The sequence below is a fragment of the Galeopterus variegatus genome, unplaced genomic scaffold, assembly GCF_000696425.1.
Source record: "Galeopterus variegatus unplaced genomic scaffold, G_variegatus-3.0.2 Scaffold2326, whole genome shotgun sequence".
NCBI lineage: Eukaryota > Metazoa > Chordata > Mammalia > Dermoptera > Cynocephalidae > Galeopterus > Galeopterus variegatus.
The window spans coordinates 80,142-97,115 of NW_007728437.1; the positions used below are offsets into that span (position 1 = coordinate 80,142).

Sequence of the window (16,974 nt, forward strand, 5' to 3'; positions counted from 1 at the left end):
TCACTGGCTGAGCGAGGTGCGGGCGCAACACCGAGGGTTGCAATCCCGTTACCGGTCAGTAAAAAAAGACAAAAAGAAAAAAAAAAAAACTGTTTCTTCTGGAATGAATTACCATTAAAATTATTAATGTTATGTTGATAAAAGGAACATAAATATAATTTTGTATCTACATAAATAAATTTTTCTTAAATTGCATCTCGAGCTGGACAGTGTTGGTTTTTATCATTAGCATGTATCTATAGATGAATGTATATGATTTACTGTTAACGTGATAGAATTCAGCATCAATTTTAATGGAAACGGAGTTTTGTTATAGCAGTGTTGCTCATCTTTGAACCCCTGCCAAGCTATGTGCCCCAAATCACATTGTTCTAATATCAAAAATTATTTTTTGTTCCTTTATTTTTGTTCAAACAATTGAAAATCACCAACTTGCAAAAGTATGCAATCTAGTCATATTAAAGAAATTTCTCAATTTATGGTAAGTTGCCCCAAAAAAGGCTTTACCAAGACTTATCAAATGATAAATATACTTGTTATTCTTTCACTTAGGTGTTCAGTTTAACCCAGATACTCAAAATGGTTGGTTACATCTAAATGTTGCTTATTTCAGGGCCCCCGCCTGTGGCTCACTCGGGAGAGCGAGCGTTGTGTTGATAACACCAGGGCCACGGGTTCCTATGTACGGATGGCCGGTTAGCTCATTTGGGAGAGAGTGGTGCTGACACCACCAGCTCAAGGGTTAAGATCCCCTTACTAGTCATCTTTTAAAAATAAATAAATATTGCTTATTTCTTTATACCTTTACTAATACAGTATTTTTTGGCAAAAGAATTTTGGTTTATTGTATAGTTCAAATCCATTTTCATCAAAAACTTGGAACTGCACTTTTGGCTCATTTAATTTATGGAAAATGTCCGTTAAGTTAATGGCACATCCTAGAGATGATTATTGAGACTGGCTGAAAATAATTACATTTATTTATATTAGGGGGTGGACAGTTTTATCTTTCTAAATTCAAGATACCTAGCAGAGAGAACTAGAGACCACCCCCTCCCGCAAGACCAGGCTTCCTTAACTAAGGACAATAAAGCAATGAGAGATTGGAAACTCTTCACCCTTCTGGTTATTTAAGGATTCACCTCCGTTTGGTAGGATTTTCTGCACGCCAGTCACTGCATCAAGAGGAAGACGGGATAAAGAGCCCTTCTACAGAGTAGGAGAAGAAAAGAGTGCCCGTGAAACTGGAGGATCTGGCAGTTGAATTCCTTCAGACATCTAGGTGTGCCTAGCCCTTGGGTTCCAGTCGTTTTTTGATTTTGGGGGTTTTTTTTTTTGGAAAAAGAATTTTTATTTAATTTCTTGATGCCAGCTTCCTGGGTTTGAGGGAACATTTGATAAGCACTTGTCACAGATATCCGATATTGATTGTAGACAGAATTTTTTTACTCTCAAAGCTACAAGATATTATTAATAGAGTTGAAACGGAAATGTAGCTGTTATTTGATTCTAACCGTTTTACTTCCCCAAAAAGGTGTGTGTAAAACAGAATTATCCACTAGTAGTGGAGAAAAGGCTGGCAACAGTAATTTGAGTCTGGAACTGAGGGGAAGGACCTACCCGGGAGGCACAGTCGGACAAAAGCAGACTCAGGAAGCCGTCCTGGCAGCGTGGGGATCCGCACCCGACCCGGGCAGAGAGCGCAAAATGGCGCCCACGAGCTCCGTGGGCGTGTCCTCGGGTTAAGCTCGTCCAATAGGAATGCTTGGGGGAGGAACACTTCCTCAAACGTCCTTTAACTTGGGGAGGGCTTCCTGGAGTTTATCCCCTTCCATTGGTCGAAAGTGGAATAGCGGATTGTGGGAGAGACCAATCGTGGTGATCCTTGGTAGAGCTGTCGCCCTAGCAACGCGCGGAGCTGCCTGGGAGCGCTCTCTGGAGCGGGAGGCCGACTGGCTCTCTTCTGACACAAGGCCCAGGCCGTCCAGGTGGGGCTGTGGCCTCCAGGGATCAGGGACTGGCTGCCTGCGAATCCCAGTTATCCGTCCGCCAGCACGTCTGCGCTCTGAACGGACCGCCTGGCCCCCTGCCTGGCCCGTCTACCGTCCAGTGCCCGGCCTCCACCCTTCTCCACCCCGGACCACATAGTCCACTAACGAAGCTGACCCTGCTTCTGTCCCACAGCTTCCAAGTGCCAGATGATGGAGGAGCGTGCCAACCTGATGCACATGATGAAACTCAGCATCAGGGTCTTGCTCCAGTCTGCCTTGAGCCTGGGCCGCAGCCTGGATGCGGACCATGCCCCCTTGCAGCAGTTCTTTGTGGTGATGGAACACTGCCTCAAACATGGGCTGAAAGGTGAGCCTGAGGGGGCGTTCGGGAGCCGGGAAATTTGGGCTCAGTGCCAAATATTCTGGGTGCTGGGGTGACAGCAGTGTACAGGACAATGCCCCTAACCCTCAAGTAGCGACATTCTGTTGGTTAGAGCACATTCTTATAACACCAAGGTCACGGGTTGGAATCCCCATACCAACCAGCCGCCCCCCGCGCACCCCCTGCAAGAAAAACAATATTCTACAACAGCGCTGTCCAGTAGAAGTATCATTCTAGCAGCCACGTTTCAAAAGAAAAAAAAAAAAAACAGGTGAAATTAATTTTAATTATATATTTTGTTGAACCCAGTATATCCAAAATATTATCATTTTGACACATAATCGGTATTTAAAGGCCTTATTAATGTGATAGTTTACATTCTTTTTTATACTAAGGCTTAAAAATCTATTGTGTTTTACACTTACAGCACATCTCAATTCCGTTCCTCAGTTGCACTAGCTCAGTAACATGTTGCTAGTAACTGCCTTGAACAGCACACTTCTAGAAGACAAAACAGACAGTAAACACGGAAACAAACAATTACAAATCGCCATAAATGCAAGGAAACAAAATGGGTTAAATTACAATGAATCAAGGAAGAAACTTTTCAGCTAGGGTTAGAGGGGAAGGTTTTTCTGGGAAGGTGAAATGTGAGCTGAGACCTAAAGGAGAAGGAGGAGCCAGCTGTGTAGAGATTTGGGGCAAAAGCATTCCTAGCAAAAAAACAAAAAATATTTGTGTATTTGGATGATTTTAAACAAAGGAGAAACATGACCTAACTTGCATTTTTAAGAAAGCTTTCAGCTAGCCGATCATAAGGATGGGAAGGTGACAATATTAGGAGCAGGGAGATCAAGTTATTACAGCAGGTCAAGTGAGAGATGGTGGTGGTGATTTGAAGAGATCAAGCATTGATTTTGACATCAGGAGGGAAAAGGGGGAAGGATTTCACAGATGGTCATATGGGGCACCTATTTTTTTCCATGAGCAATAAATACTTGGAGAAAGACCATAGTAGATATATCAGTGAAACCCTGTCACCAGAGGAAGGGAGAATTAATTTGTTACTTGGCCTCTCCCAGTCCCCAGGACTAAATCAGAAGGATTAAGCAGCAGAGTTCTGTAGCTTTCGCTAGGTATTTGAGAAAGAGACTGTGGGCCCCTGAAAAATTTTGCAACTGTTCTTAACAATAACGCTTTTGTTTTCCCTTTTAGTTAAGAAGAGTTTTATTGGCCAAAATAAATCTTTCTTTGGTCCTTTGGAGCTGGTGGAGAGACTTTGTCCAGAAGCATCAGATATAGCTACTAGTGTCAGAAATCTGCCAGAATTAAAGTGAGTGAGAAGTAGTTACACCAATTTGATGTTTTTTAAAAACTCCTTTGTATCTAACCATTTCTCAATTCCTTGCTGATAAAACTTTTTCTAATTTGGAGCAAATTGCAGCATGAACCACACTCTACTTAGACTTTAGTCCCAGCTCTGCTGCTCATTATCCACATGATCTTGAGCAAGATTTACCCCCCCTCTGAGCCTCAGTTTCCTTTTCTTTACAATGGGGACAGTGATTCCTGCTTTTCCACACAGGTCATATAGGTTGAAAAGGCATTGTCATCCAAAAAGCGGGAAAAAAAGGAGTCATTGTTATACTCCTGGAATCACTGCTTTGGATACATCTGGGCAGTTTTCTTTTAATAATACAGTTTGGGCAGATTTTAGATTCCAGGACAAGGGGCATTTGTGAATAGGCCTGGACTAATAAATTATTTGCCATGTCTGGATTTGTCCTTGGGACCCCTATGTATAAGCCCCAAATCAAAAACTGGACAGCACAAATAAGGCATCATTGTGAAATCACATTTAGGAGGGGACTTAGGGGTCCTTGAGCCAATAAAAAAGAACCCTCTGCAGAGTCTCCCACAAGGGACTTGACTGTTCAGCCTTTGTTTGACCCTTCTCCTACACAACCAGCCTGTTCCATTTTTAGATCATAACAGCCACCACTCCAAGGGCCTGCTATATGCCAGGCATTGTGCTGAGGATATTTCTTTTCATTATCTCAATCAATACTCCACAAAAATCCTCTAGGGTAGCTGTTGGTATCCTCATTTACAAGTGTGGAAACTGAGATTTAGAGTGGTTAAGTTACTTGCCCAAGGTACTTGGCAAGTGAGTGGTGCAGCCAAGAAGAGAACACAGGTCTGTTGGACTATAAAACCCTTTAAGTACCACTAAACTGCTTTGCTGCCAAGCCCTCTGCATTCTTCTTGAGGTTGGATTTAAACTTTCTGTCCCTGTCCCTAGTTCAGCCCTCTGGTCCTGCCCCGCATTAGTTTACAGCTTTGTGTACATGCCACCCTTTCAAATACTTATTTGATGACCTTTCTTATGAGCCTACAAAGTCTTTGGCCTTGTTTCTTTGGTTGTTCTGTATATGGTTCAATTTCCCATACCCTTCCTAACTAGCCCACTTCATGAAGAGTAAAGCACCAAGACAGAGTGTCCTGGTACTTTCTGATTTGAGTGGACTCAGGCTTCTTTCTTTCTTTCTTTAATACGTTTTCAGCTCCTCTTGAATCAGGCCTCTTTATTTTTATTTGCACACACGAGGCATTTTTGAAGTCTTGTTATGCTAACTCAGAGCACCCTGTCACCTAAATCCACCACGTTTCCTCATTAATCCTGTGGATGCTAAACAAGTGACAAGCTTAAGTATTGTAATCCTCACCCCATCTGCCAAAAAGGAAATACATAATATTTCTCTATTCTTGGTGCCTTTGGAGGAGTAGACTTATTGGGGATCATGTGGGAAAGGGCTGCTATTTTGCTTCATAAAGAGCTGCGGTGTTTTTACTATTCATTAAATATTAACAAAAGTTCTAAAATTTCTGCAGCATTTTGGACTAGTGGTTTTTCTTGAGGGGATGGAGGATTGTTTAAGTTGGTTTGAAACTTGCAGGATGAATTTTGCATACTGGGAGGAATCTCTCAAGAATTTAATTTCCTCATCTAGGGCCGGCCCGTGGCTCACTTGGGAGAACGTGGTGCTGACAACACCAAGTCAAGGGTTAAGATCCCCTTACCAGTCATCTTTAAAAAAAAAAAGAATTTAATTTCCTCATCTAGGGCCGGCCCGTGGCTCACTTGGGAGAACGTGGTGCTGACAACACCAAGTCAAGGGTTAAGATCCCCTTACCAGTCATCTTTAAAAAAAAAAAGAATTTAATTTCCTCATCTAATTGAAATGAAAATATCTTTTATAACATGGCTGTCACCCCAAGTTTTTCACTGTTTTCATATCATAGTTTATTATTGACAAGTCTTCTCTCTCTTTTTTGAAAATTAAAAACATTTTCCTAATTGCTTAATTTTTAATTAGGAAATAAAACAAGCAAAAGAAATGGGCCAGCCCGGTGGCGCACTGGATAGTGCGCCACTTGGGAAGCGCGGCGGCGCTCCCGCCCGAGGGTTCGGATCCCACATACAGACCAGTTCCCGCTCACTGGCTGAGCGAGGCGTGCGAGCAACACGGAGGGTTGCGGTCCCGTTGCCGGACACGGAAAAAGACAAAATGCCGGACACGGAAAAAAAAAAAAAAAAAAAAAAAAAAAAAGCAAAAGAAAGAAAGATATTGTAAAACTTCCATTATCCCACTACCCAGAAAAAAACTATTAATATCTTGGTCAGTATCCTTCCAGATCCTTTCAATGCATAGTCAGACAAATAGGTGAGATTCATTTTGTGTTTTATTCCCACACCACCACCACCACGGCATCTTACTGCACTCATTCTCATTCTCATGGAGGACAGCTTCATGCTATCCACCAACATTACAAATCCATCTACACTTTGACTAGCAATTCCACTTCTAGGCATTTTATCCTACAGATGTAACACATGAAAATGACATGTACAGGATTATCTAGCTCAGTATTATTTGTAACAGCAGAAGATTAGATCCAGCCTAGATAAAAAATAAAAATTTAAAAAAAAAGCTAAGTAAATTATGGTGCAGTTCAATCATGAAACACTAAAGCTGTAAAAAAAAAAAAAAAAAAAAAAAAAAAAAAAAAAAAAAAAAAAAAAAAAGAATGATGTCCTCTGTGTACTGATAATGAAAGATTTTAAGATGACAGATATTTAGTGAAATAAGCGGGTTGAAACAGCATATACAACATTAATTTTTTTGTAATAAGGGGAGAAAAATAAGAATTTATATTTGTACATTTTTCACATGCTTAAAAATGTTTTGGAAATGAATTAAACTAAGAACAGTATATTAATGTATGGGAAAGGGGGAATGGGAAGGTGGAGGACAGTGTTGAGAGGGAGCTGCAACTGTGTGCCTTTTAATACTTTCTGGTTTTTAAACTAAGCGGAGGTATTATTTCCCATTCAGAATAAAAATTTAGTATTAAACTATGTATTCATATACTGTTTTATAGCTGCTTTTCCATTTAATATTATTAGATTTTAAATCTCTTTCCATATCAACTGTTCATTCATAACATTATTTTTTAAATGGCTACATAGTGTTCTGTTGCATAGCTGATTTGTTTAGTCCCTCCTTTGGGGCTTTTTGGTAGTCTTCAAATTCTTGTCACAGTGTTGTGTTGACCGTCCCCAAATGAACATTTTGTGTCCATCCTAAATTGTTTCCTTAGAATGAATCTTTTTTTCTACTTTATTTCCTCTCCTTTTTTACTCTGGTTTAATATCATTTATTTTGTGTGTATGGGTATGTCCCAAAGCCTTTCTTATTGTTGAAATTAGATTAACCCTTCTGAGCCTGGCTTCTAAAATCACCTGGGGTGCATTCTGACCCTTGCATCAAGGTCTTTGGACCTGAGAGCTTCCTTTTTTTATGCAGATTATTGATTACAGCATTACCTTTATCACTTTCTTGTATGTTAGAAGTGCAGTTACTCTGCTTAGAACAGAATCTTTTTTTCCTTAAACAGTTTTAGGTCTACAATTGAGAATGTTTTTTTTTTTTAATGTTTAAGGCAGGCCCTTTCAAAATTGTATTGCTGAGATTGGTTGCACAACAGTGTGAATGTACTTTACACTACTGAGCTGTATGCTTAAAAGTGGTTAAGATGGTGAACCTTATGTTGTGTGTGTGTTTTATCACAATTGAAAATACAACATAAATTGCACCTTTGAGCTGATACCTTAGAAATCTTACAAGAGTGGGCTGACCGGTTAGTTAGCTCAGTTGGTTAGAGTGCAGTATTATAAAACTAAGGTCACAGGTTGGGGTCTCCATAACCAGCCAGCTACCAAAAAAACAGAAATAAATATTATAAGACTTCAACACTGTTTTTAAGTTTTATTTTAATTGACACATAATAGTTGTTTAATAATCAAATCAGGGGTAATTAGCAATCCGTCACCTAAAAAATTTATAACTTCTTTGTGGTAAGAATATTCAAAATCCTCTCTTCTAGCTCTTTTGAAATATGCATTATTGTTAAATGTAGTCACCCTATTGTGCAATAGAACACCAGAACTTATTCTTCCTATCTAACTGTAACTTTGTACCCGTTGACCAACCTCTCCCTGTCCACCTTTCCCCCCAACCCTCCCTAGCCTCTGGTAACCACCGTTCTACTTTTTACTTCTATGAGATCAACTTCCTTTAGATTATACTTGAGTGAGATCATGTGGTATTTGCCTTAATGTAAGATTTAAAAAGTTTAACAAGCACTCATTATGTTCTGTATTAGTCTTTTTTTTTTGGCGGCTGGCCGGTACGAGTCTTTTGGAAGAAGGTTTATCCATTACACAAATCTAACCTCATATTTCCTGGCTTCCTGTGAAATTTTATGAATATATGTAAAATTTTATGTGATTGTATTTGTCTAGAAATCAGATTTTTGTGGTTTAAGATTTTTTCTTTCTGTGTTGGGAAAAAAAATACACCCCATGGTACAAAACTCAAAACAGTACTCAGAGATGTGCAGTGAGCCATCTGCTCCGCCTGCCCAGACAGCATTCATCCCTCCCCCACACCCCAAAGCAGCTATTCTGCAGTATTCTACAGTATTGTCTACATTCACAAGTGTGCGCATGTGTGAAATTGGGGGGCTGGATTCGTGTTTTTCTCTGTGTTTATTGTTATTGTTATGCCACAACTGTTTGATTCTCTGTTTGAATTCTAGGACAGCTGTGGGAAGAGGCAGAGCTTGGCTTTATCTTGCACTCATGCAAAAGAAACTGGCAGATTATTTGAAAGTGCTTATAGACAATAAACATCTCTTAAGGTATTTTATCACTATCTTTGCTTACCTTTTGCTTTGTAAATAATTAGAACATAGTTCTGTAGATCACTTTGAATTAAAATAGCTTTTATTCAAATTATTTTTTTAATGGTTAACTTTATGTTGTATATATATTTTACCACAATTTTAAAAGACACCCATGATCTCATTTATATGTGGAATCTAAAAAAGTCAAACTCAGGGGCGCACTGGAGGGTTCACCGCTTGGGAGCGCGGCGGCGCTCCCGCCGAGGGTTCAGATCCCATGTGGAGACCGGTTCCCGCTCACTGGCTGAGCGCGGTGCGGGCGCAACACCGAGGGTTGAGATCCCGTACCAGTCAGTAAAAAAGACAAAAAGGAAAAAAAAATAAAAATAAAAAAGTCAAACTCAGAAGCAGAGAGTAGAATGGTGGTCAGCAGTGGCTGAGTGGAGAGAGAGTTGGTATGATATTGGTCAAAGAAAAAAAGACTTCAGTTAGACAGGAGGAATAAGTTCAAGAGATCTATCCTACAACATGGTGACTATAGTTAATAACAATGTATTGTATACTTGAGAGTTGCTAAGAGAGTTAATTTTTTTTTTCTTGGCTGGCCAGTATGGGGATCTGAACCCTTTGACCTTGGTGTTGTAACACCATGGAGCTAACCAACTGAGCCAACCAGCCATCTGTCTGAGAGTAGATTTTTAAGTGTTCTCACTATATATGAATGATAAGTATGTCAAATTAAAAAACAATATCTAAAATTTTATAAATGAAAAAAGCTCTAGTTTAGTTGTTTAGAACACACCACCAAAAAAAAAGAAAAGAAGAAAAAAAAACTTTTCTCAGGAAAGGGACACTTTTTGTCTACACACAGGGGGGTATAATTCCTGAAGCTCGCTCCGTGAATGAGAGAATTAATGAGCAAATAAAGGAGGGATCAAATTAACAACCCCTCTGTCTTACTGGCTACCTCTCATTCTATCCACCATGTTTGTAGACTGACATTATGGTGATTCCACTAACACGTTCAGGTCTATGGACCCCAAGCTGAACCCCCAAATTATTAATATTAAATATTTTGTGGCTTAGTTTTAAAATAGCCTTTTTTTTTTTTTTTTGAGCACTGATATCTGAAAGTCATTATGAATGAAGATTCATCTGACTTTTCATTTTGAAAAATCATTTTGAAGATAATTCAAAAATATCACTAAGGATTGGTAACTGACAGCTTACTCCATTAAATTTCAATGAAATGGTGTTTATTAGATTGGACAAAAGGAAAAAATTACTTTAGAACTAGGTACAGGGGAAATTTTAAAGCATAAAACCCTACTTTTTGTAAGAGAACATACCTATATTACCTATTTTAAGATTCCATATTCAGTTTGTAAAATTTTATATCTCTTAGTATCAATAAAGACTTAAACCAGCTATCACTCAAATTTATGACAGGTTCACTTTTGATAAGTGTAATTATATAGCCAAACATAATCATTATAAAAGGAATTTTCTCTAGACTATCATAATTTATAAGGTAGGAATTGCTCTAGAGTTAATTCTCTTGTCTAATTGAGATAAAAATATCTTTTACAGCATGGCCTAAAACCTAAGTTTTTCAGTGTTTTCAAGTCATGGCTTATTATTGAACATACCCTTGTGTAGAGCTAAAGCAAGGTCAGGAGCTCACAGACCCCTCAAGCTCGTTGTCCAGACTGGGTCACAAATCCTTCACATGAAGGTCTATGAGCGAGGTAACCAGAAAAAAGGTCCTGGGAGCCTTGGTTGAAGAAAGAGTAGTTTTTATTCAGCACAGACGTCTAAGAGCTGAGGCAGTCCAAAGAGAGACTCAGAAACTCAACTGCTAAGGCAAAGTCCAAAAAAACTGAGCAGCTGCCAGCAAAGTAAACATGCTCTATTTTTAGACATGAGCTCTGCAGCCAGCGCTGCTTCACAAACTGAATAACACACAATAGCAACAAACTAAAAAGATGCATGGGTGCACATGCACACTAACTCCACCCACACACAGCTTGTTTACAAGAAATGTGCTGCAGGACCCCCAACCAGACCTGGGGGGAGGGAGCCTGACTCAACTATTTTCCCCACGCCTTGCATGATAAATACTGATCTCAAATAAAGTTCATATACTTTGTACTCTGAATGCAGTTATGTCACCTCTCCCCTAGGGTGACGGAGACACAAAGGATTACTCAAAGCCCATTTCTTCTGAGCAGTGAGAAGCCCCGAAGGGGTTAATTTCCACAACCCTCAAGAGAGAGGCATTCCTCAGAAAATTAACACTGACAGGGTCCTCTCTCAGTATTTATTCTCCAGGCCAGAAAGTTACAGAAAAGGAACATGGGTGGTTATGAAAAGAACAGTAAGATAACTCATGGCAACAATCATTAGGTTTAGCTGCACCAAGGACATCTGCCCTTGAAGCCAGCAATTTTGCTGTGTTACAATTCTTTATCTACAACAGAGACTTTAGCCTGGGGAAAGTTTTTTGTCTTTCGCGAGCATAACATTTCTATGTGTAATTCTAAAAAGTTAGTCTATACCTGAAACTACAGGGCCTTGGAAGCTAGGCCCAGTGAAATACATTTGCTTTATAAATGTTAGTATCCTCCACGCAGTTACACTGAGTAACTTTGAGTTACAGATTTCGTTCTAATGAACTTATTTTTAAGACAATGAATTCTCGTGTGTACATGCACACAAACTCATTCATACTGGGTGCCATTGGATTTAGTAAACAAGCAAATCATTGGTGACCAGAAGCAATAATAGACAGGGGATGGCAGCCCCACTGCAAATGGCCAAATGGCTGAAATGACTGGGAGGTAAAGAAATAAAAGCAGCACGTGTAGCTCAATGGGACACAAGAAAGACGGAAGAGGTTTTTTTGGATGTGGGGAGGCTGTGGGATCCTGTTTCCTGTTTATGTGTTTATATATAGAAGTAGTTCATATCAACGCAGGAGAGGAGCCAGTGGAGACACACGAGTGATGGAGTGATAGTCAGGAATGCAGTGGTCAAGAGGAGATGAGAAGGACTGGAGTCCTGGGCTAAACAGAGGAGCCAGTCTTAGGAGGAGGGAAGAGCCTGTTCTAAGCCACAGGAAGAAAAGAGGACAGAGGGGGCCGACCCGGTGGCGCACTGGATAGTGCGCCGCTTGGGAAGCGCAGCGGCGCTCCCGTCCGAGGGTTCGGATCCCACATACAGACCGGCTCCTGCTCACTGGCTGAGCGAGGCGCGGGAGCAACACAGGAGATACTGCAGTCATTCCCCATTATCCTCAGGAGATTGGTTCCAAAATCCATGGATGCTTAAGTCCTGCAGTTGGCCCTATGGAACTGTGGATATCAAAAGTTCGCCCTCCCTAAATGCAAGTTCCACATCCCTCAGATACTGTATTTTCCATCCACAGTTGGCTGAAAAATATCTGCATAAAAGTGGACTTGCACAGTTCAAACCTTCATTGTTCAAGGGTCAACTGTATTACATAACTTAGCTCTTACATAACGTTCGTATAACTTCGTATAATGTATGCTATACGAAGTTATTACGAGCAACACCGAGGGTTGCGATCCCGTTGCCGGTCCCGGTCCGGTACGGGGGTGACACTGAGGGTTGCGATCCGTTGCCGGACACGGAAAAAGACAAAAAAAAGAAAAGAGGACAGAGGAACCAGCAGCTCTAGAAGCAATGGAGGGAAATGAAAAGTAGGAAGGGAATACACACCAGGCAGCTTCTGGCTCCTGGGTGAAGTTGGTAGCCAGGCCATCAACTAAGGGTTGAAAAGTCCGGGTAGGTGGAGTGAAGGAGTGGTAAAGGCATTTCTGAGCAGCTCTCCTGTCATGTCAATCTCTTTCAGTGAGTTCTATGAGCCTGAGGCATTGATGATGGAAGAAGAAGGGATGGTGATTGTTGGTCTGCTGGTAGGACTCAATGTTCTTGATGCCAATCTCTGCTTAAAAGGAGAAGACTTGGATTCTCAGGTAAAATGGAATTTTGGCTCTACGTGGAATTAATTCGGCCAGGGATTTTACACAGGATCTGCAGACATATACTGAACCTGAGAAAGGGACAAATGGCAACAGCCTCCTGACAGAGGACTGGGCAAGGTCCTGTGCTGGGTGGTTTCTCAGGGATACTGTGCCTTGTAGAATTTTTATTTATTTATTTGTTCATTTGTTTATTTATATTTTTTTGGCAGCTAGTTGGTATGGGGATCCAAACCCTTGACCTTGGTGTTACAACACCATGCTCTAACCAACTGAAGTAATCAGCCTACCCTGAATTTTAATTTTTTTTGCAATCAAATTTAGCAGACGTTTCTTTTATACTTTCTAAGGTATTATGCTTTGAAGGTCTTTCCCCATCTGAAGATTAACATTGGGTGTTGGCTGGTGGCTCACTTGGCAGAGTGTGGTGCTGATGACACCAAGGTCAAGGGTTCGTATCACCATACCGGCCAGCCACTCCCCCCAAAAAATTAACCTAATTTTCTAAATGTGTATTTTTTACACTTAAATAATCTGTCATTTGTTTTGACACAGTGTGAAGTGGGAATCTAGATTTCTTTTCCAAATAGTAAACCAGTTTCCTCAATATCATTTATTAATTTTCCCTGAAATACTGTTTAGACCATTTCACCTATAATTTAAGGAAAGAAGGACTCAGAAGTGTCAGTTAAGGTCACCACTTTAGTCTAGAGATCCAGGTCTCCTTTTTTTAAAAAATTACTTTGTACCGAAAGAACTTTGTTGATTTTTGAAAACAATATGATAAATGAATAAACATAAAGAAGTAATTTTGATCAGGTGGTAAAATATCAGAATATTCATTTACATTCTAATTTTTTGTATGTTTTTCTTTCAGAAGATGGTAGGGTTATTTTTCTTTTGGTTTGTTCTCTTGACTACACTTTACAGAGCTGGTTAGTCTAATTAAATGTTTAAAGAAAAGAGATGAAAATGTACATACTCAGAATTTCAAAGATTGTAAAGTTTGTGGAAAATGGGAAATATTATTTTTAATTTTAGTTTGTGTATTTTACTTCTATCAGGTTGGAGTGATCGATTTTTCCCTCTACCTTAAAGACGTGCAGGATCTTGATGGTGGCAAAGAGTAAGTACTGCATTGTATGCTGTTGTGCTTCATGTTTTTAATGAAAGTCTGGCGTTTTAATGAAAGTCTTGTTTTTGCTTTGAGATTTTAGTTTTTGTTCAGTTATTTCTTTTTTTTTTTTTTGGCGGCTGGCTGTAGTTATTTTTAATAACATAGGTAATACATCACTGTTCTCATTGTTTAAGGAATTAAGCTTTGCAGAAGAATAGAGAGCACACATGGCTTTCCCCACTCCCACTGCCCCCTTGCCTTCATCTCAATCCCACTCTTCCCCTCAGAGGAAGCTACTTTTACATCTCCTTCCAAACCTTTTTTTAATACCTCGCAGGTATTTATTTACTGGCAGTGTATTTTACTTTACAGTGTGTTTGAATATAAATTGAATGATCTTGTATAAGTTCCCCTTGGACTTGTTCTTTGATCATAGTGTGTCTCGGATGTCTATTCATGCCACTGCAGAGCTCTCCCTCATCCTCATTAACATGAGCATTCTTTTAAGAGAAGCTATCCAAGAGAAAAAAAGAAAAGGAAAAAAAAGCAATGTGCATAACATGCTACCATTTATGTTATAATAAAAAAGATATACTCCTACATACATATTCACATGTTATACTCTTGTGTGCATGGAGTATTTCTAGGGTGGCACATTGACCCGATACCAGTGCTTACCTGTGGAAGCAGGCAAGGGAAGAAGTTTTCACTGTAAACCCTTGGGACATGTTGGAGTATCTTGCCATGTGCATGTGTTACCTGCCTTTCACACAAGGACTCCCCTGGTCTCAGTTCCTGGCAGTGCAGCTTGCTAAGGAAGGGACCAGTGGGAACCCCATTAATGCTTCCTGCACCCAAAGTACAAGGGTTCACTCACTTGAAACTTAAACAAAATTTATTCGTATGCCCCCAAATAAAAAAATCTGGAAATAAGCTAATTATCCACTAATAAGGGAATAATTGAATGAATTATGGAACATGCATAGTATTCCATGCTATCGTATATTGTGCAGACATAAAAAAGAAAATTTAAGCTACCCATATACTGACTCAAAGGGATTTCCGCAAGGTATTGTTGAATGAGAAAAGTATGATGCTGAGAAGAATGTATGTGTGTGTGTGTATATATATATATATATATATGTATCCCATTTTTGTAAACAAACCAAAAAATTTCTAATACGAGTATATATTTTATATTTTAATTATATATACTATAGGTACATTAGATAGATATTATGATTATATGCGCATAGAAAGATACTCAACAGGCTGTTAATATGTGTTACCCAGGAGAGCTATGTAAAGGTCAGAACACGTAAAAAAAAAAAATGACTATACTGAAAAACAAATTCAGCATCAATTCCATGAACCTATGTAGGATGATCCCATTTATATAAATTACGTATGTGTATATATATATGTAAAGAAATCAGGGGGGGAGTCTAACTTTTTAGGATTTTTTCTTAATCCAAACTTCCCTGCTTTAGACTAATCAGCTTTGTGTTTTGAAAAGTCTCGTGGTCTCCTTTTCTGAGTGAGCCTCCTTTCCTTCAGTATTATAGGGACTGTGTACATCTGCCACTTCCAGAGCCACTTGACTGTGGCAGATTGGTGTTTTCACCTTACATGCTGATGGCGTTCTCTCCTCATCCCAAAGGCCCATCCAGTCTGCAGAAAGGGAAGGGCATCTTCAGGGAGCCTACTCTCTGGGCAGCCTGTCCCTCAGGCCCTAGCTGCTGTGCCCCGGCCAGCCTTGCTCTTTGTGTACTCCTGCATTGGGGCAGGACCATGCAGGTATCACTAAGCTTTGTCTGTCTCTTGGTTTCCTGAAGACATTAGTACTCCTACAAGGTGATATAGGAAGGTTGGCAGACAATTACAAAGTATTAACCATGAATAAAAAAATTTCCCCTTTTTATGCTCCTTTTAAAAGGTATGAAAGAATTACTGATGTCCTTGATCAAAAAAATTATGTGGAAGAACTTAACCGGCACTTAAGGTATGACTCACTCTTTTTTCCAGTGTTACAGTTACATACTCGGTATCCATTGTTTCATGGAACTTTTTTGAGTTGCCATATTTATAACTAACTTTAGTCCAACCCAAGAAAAAGGGTTATCATTCAAGCAACAGTCATGTGTACAGACTGGAGAGGTATGATTTCCTCTTGATAAACAGGTTTGGGGGAATCTTGGGTTCTTTGGGTTTTGCTGTTGTAAATACAGAGAAGTAAATACATTAAACCTTGAAATTCCACTCCTAACCCACAGTCACGTGGTTCACAGTCCCTGCCACGGCAAACTCTGTTACCATGGAACCACACACAGCCCTCCAGTGCACTGGGAGAGGAAAAAAGAGTTTAAAACCCCTGGGCTAGACCTTGCAGAGCAATGTGATAATGATCATAGGCATCTTTATCTGGATTTTTTATTTTAGTCAGAAAGTTGCTGATGTGTTTCATGAAACATGAGTCCTTGGAGGTATTGGTGGAGAGTGGGAGAGAGACTCTTAGCCTAATTGTTTGGAAGACATGTTATTCTCTCTCTGAATCCCCTTCTAGAAAGTACATTGCACATTAGCAGTGCTCTACAGGGCAGCCTCTCTAGCCCCAAAACCCAAAGAAACAGGTAAAGAAGCTGGCATGTTCCTCCAAATGTACTCAGGAAAACGCTGCTCTGAGCCTTTCCTTAACTGTGACATTGGCTGTTTTCTGAGAGAGATTTTCTGGTTGATTTCTAGTTTATTGAGAGTTTTTATAAGGAATAGATGTTGAATTTTATCAAAAGGTTTTTAGTATCCACTAAGATAATCATGATTTTTATCCCTTAATTTATTGATGTGATGTATTTTATTAGTAGACTTCTTCATACTGAACCGTTTCTATATCACAGGGATAAATTCTACTTGATCATAGTTTTAATAATTTAACCATCTTTTTAATATGTAACCTGACTTAATTTTTCTATAGTTTTCTTTCTCTGGCATGGTATCATGGTTTTGTAGCTTCACAAAATGAATTAGCAAGCTTTGCTTTATTTCTGTGCTGGGAACAGATTCTAGGTCATGGGCATTATTTGCTTCTTGAAAATGAGACGCTCAAAGCCTTTATGAGGCTATTAATACTGTGGCATAATCCTGCCAACGACCTCAATTGTCAAGCTAGGGCTAGAATCTGAAGCTCATAGACCCCTTGAGCCCATTCACAAACCCTTCACATGCAGGTCTATG

At 39.7% G+C, this 16,974-nt stretch overlaps 1 protein-coding gene and 1 long non-coding RNA gene across 3 annotated transcripts in view; one reads left to right on the plus strand and one right to left on the minus strand.

Moving 5' to 3' along the window:
* Positions 1 to 1,707, minus strand: part of LOC103597473 — a 4,350-nt gene extending 2,643 nt beyond the window's left edge. Inside the window, exon 1 of the long non-coding RNA XR_551113.1 lies at positions 1,621 to 1,707. This is a non-coding gene — a long non-coding RNA (uncharacterized LOC103597473). The remainder of the gene's footprint in view (positions 1 to 1,620) is intronic.
* A 134-nt stretch (positions 1,708 to 1,841) lies between these two features.
* RUFY1 (RUN and FYVE domain containing 1) overlaps positions 1,842 to 16,974 on the plus strand; it is a 41,240-nt gene continuing 26,107 nt past the window's right edge. Inside the window, exons 1-6 of one of the 2 annotated variants that reach the window (XM_008581316.1) lie at positions 1,842 to 2,358; positions 3,589 to 3,706; positions 8,536 to 8,637; positions 12,497 to 12,620; positions 13,691 to 13,752; positions 15,680 to 15,745. In XM_008581316.1, coding sequence (XP_008579538.1) covers positions 2,199 to 2,358; positions 3,589 to 3,706; positions 8,536 to 8,637; positions 12,497 to 12,620; positions 13,691 to 13,752; positions 15,680 to 15,745 — 632 coding nt within the window. In that variant the 5' untranslated portion in view covers positions 1,842 to 2,198. The remainder of the gene's footprint in view (positions 2,359 to 3,588; positions 3,707 to 8,535; positions 8,638 to 12,496; positions 12,621 to 13,690; positions 13,753 to 15,679; positions 15,746 to 16,974) is intronic. The other variant, XM_008581318.1, reaches the window with a different exon arrangement.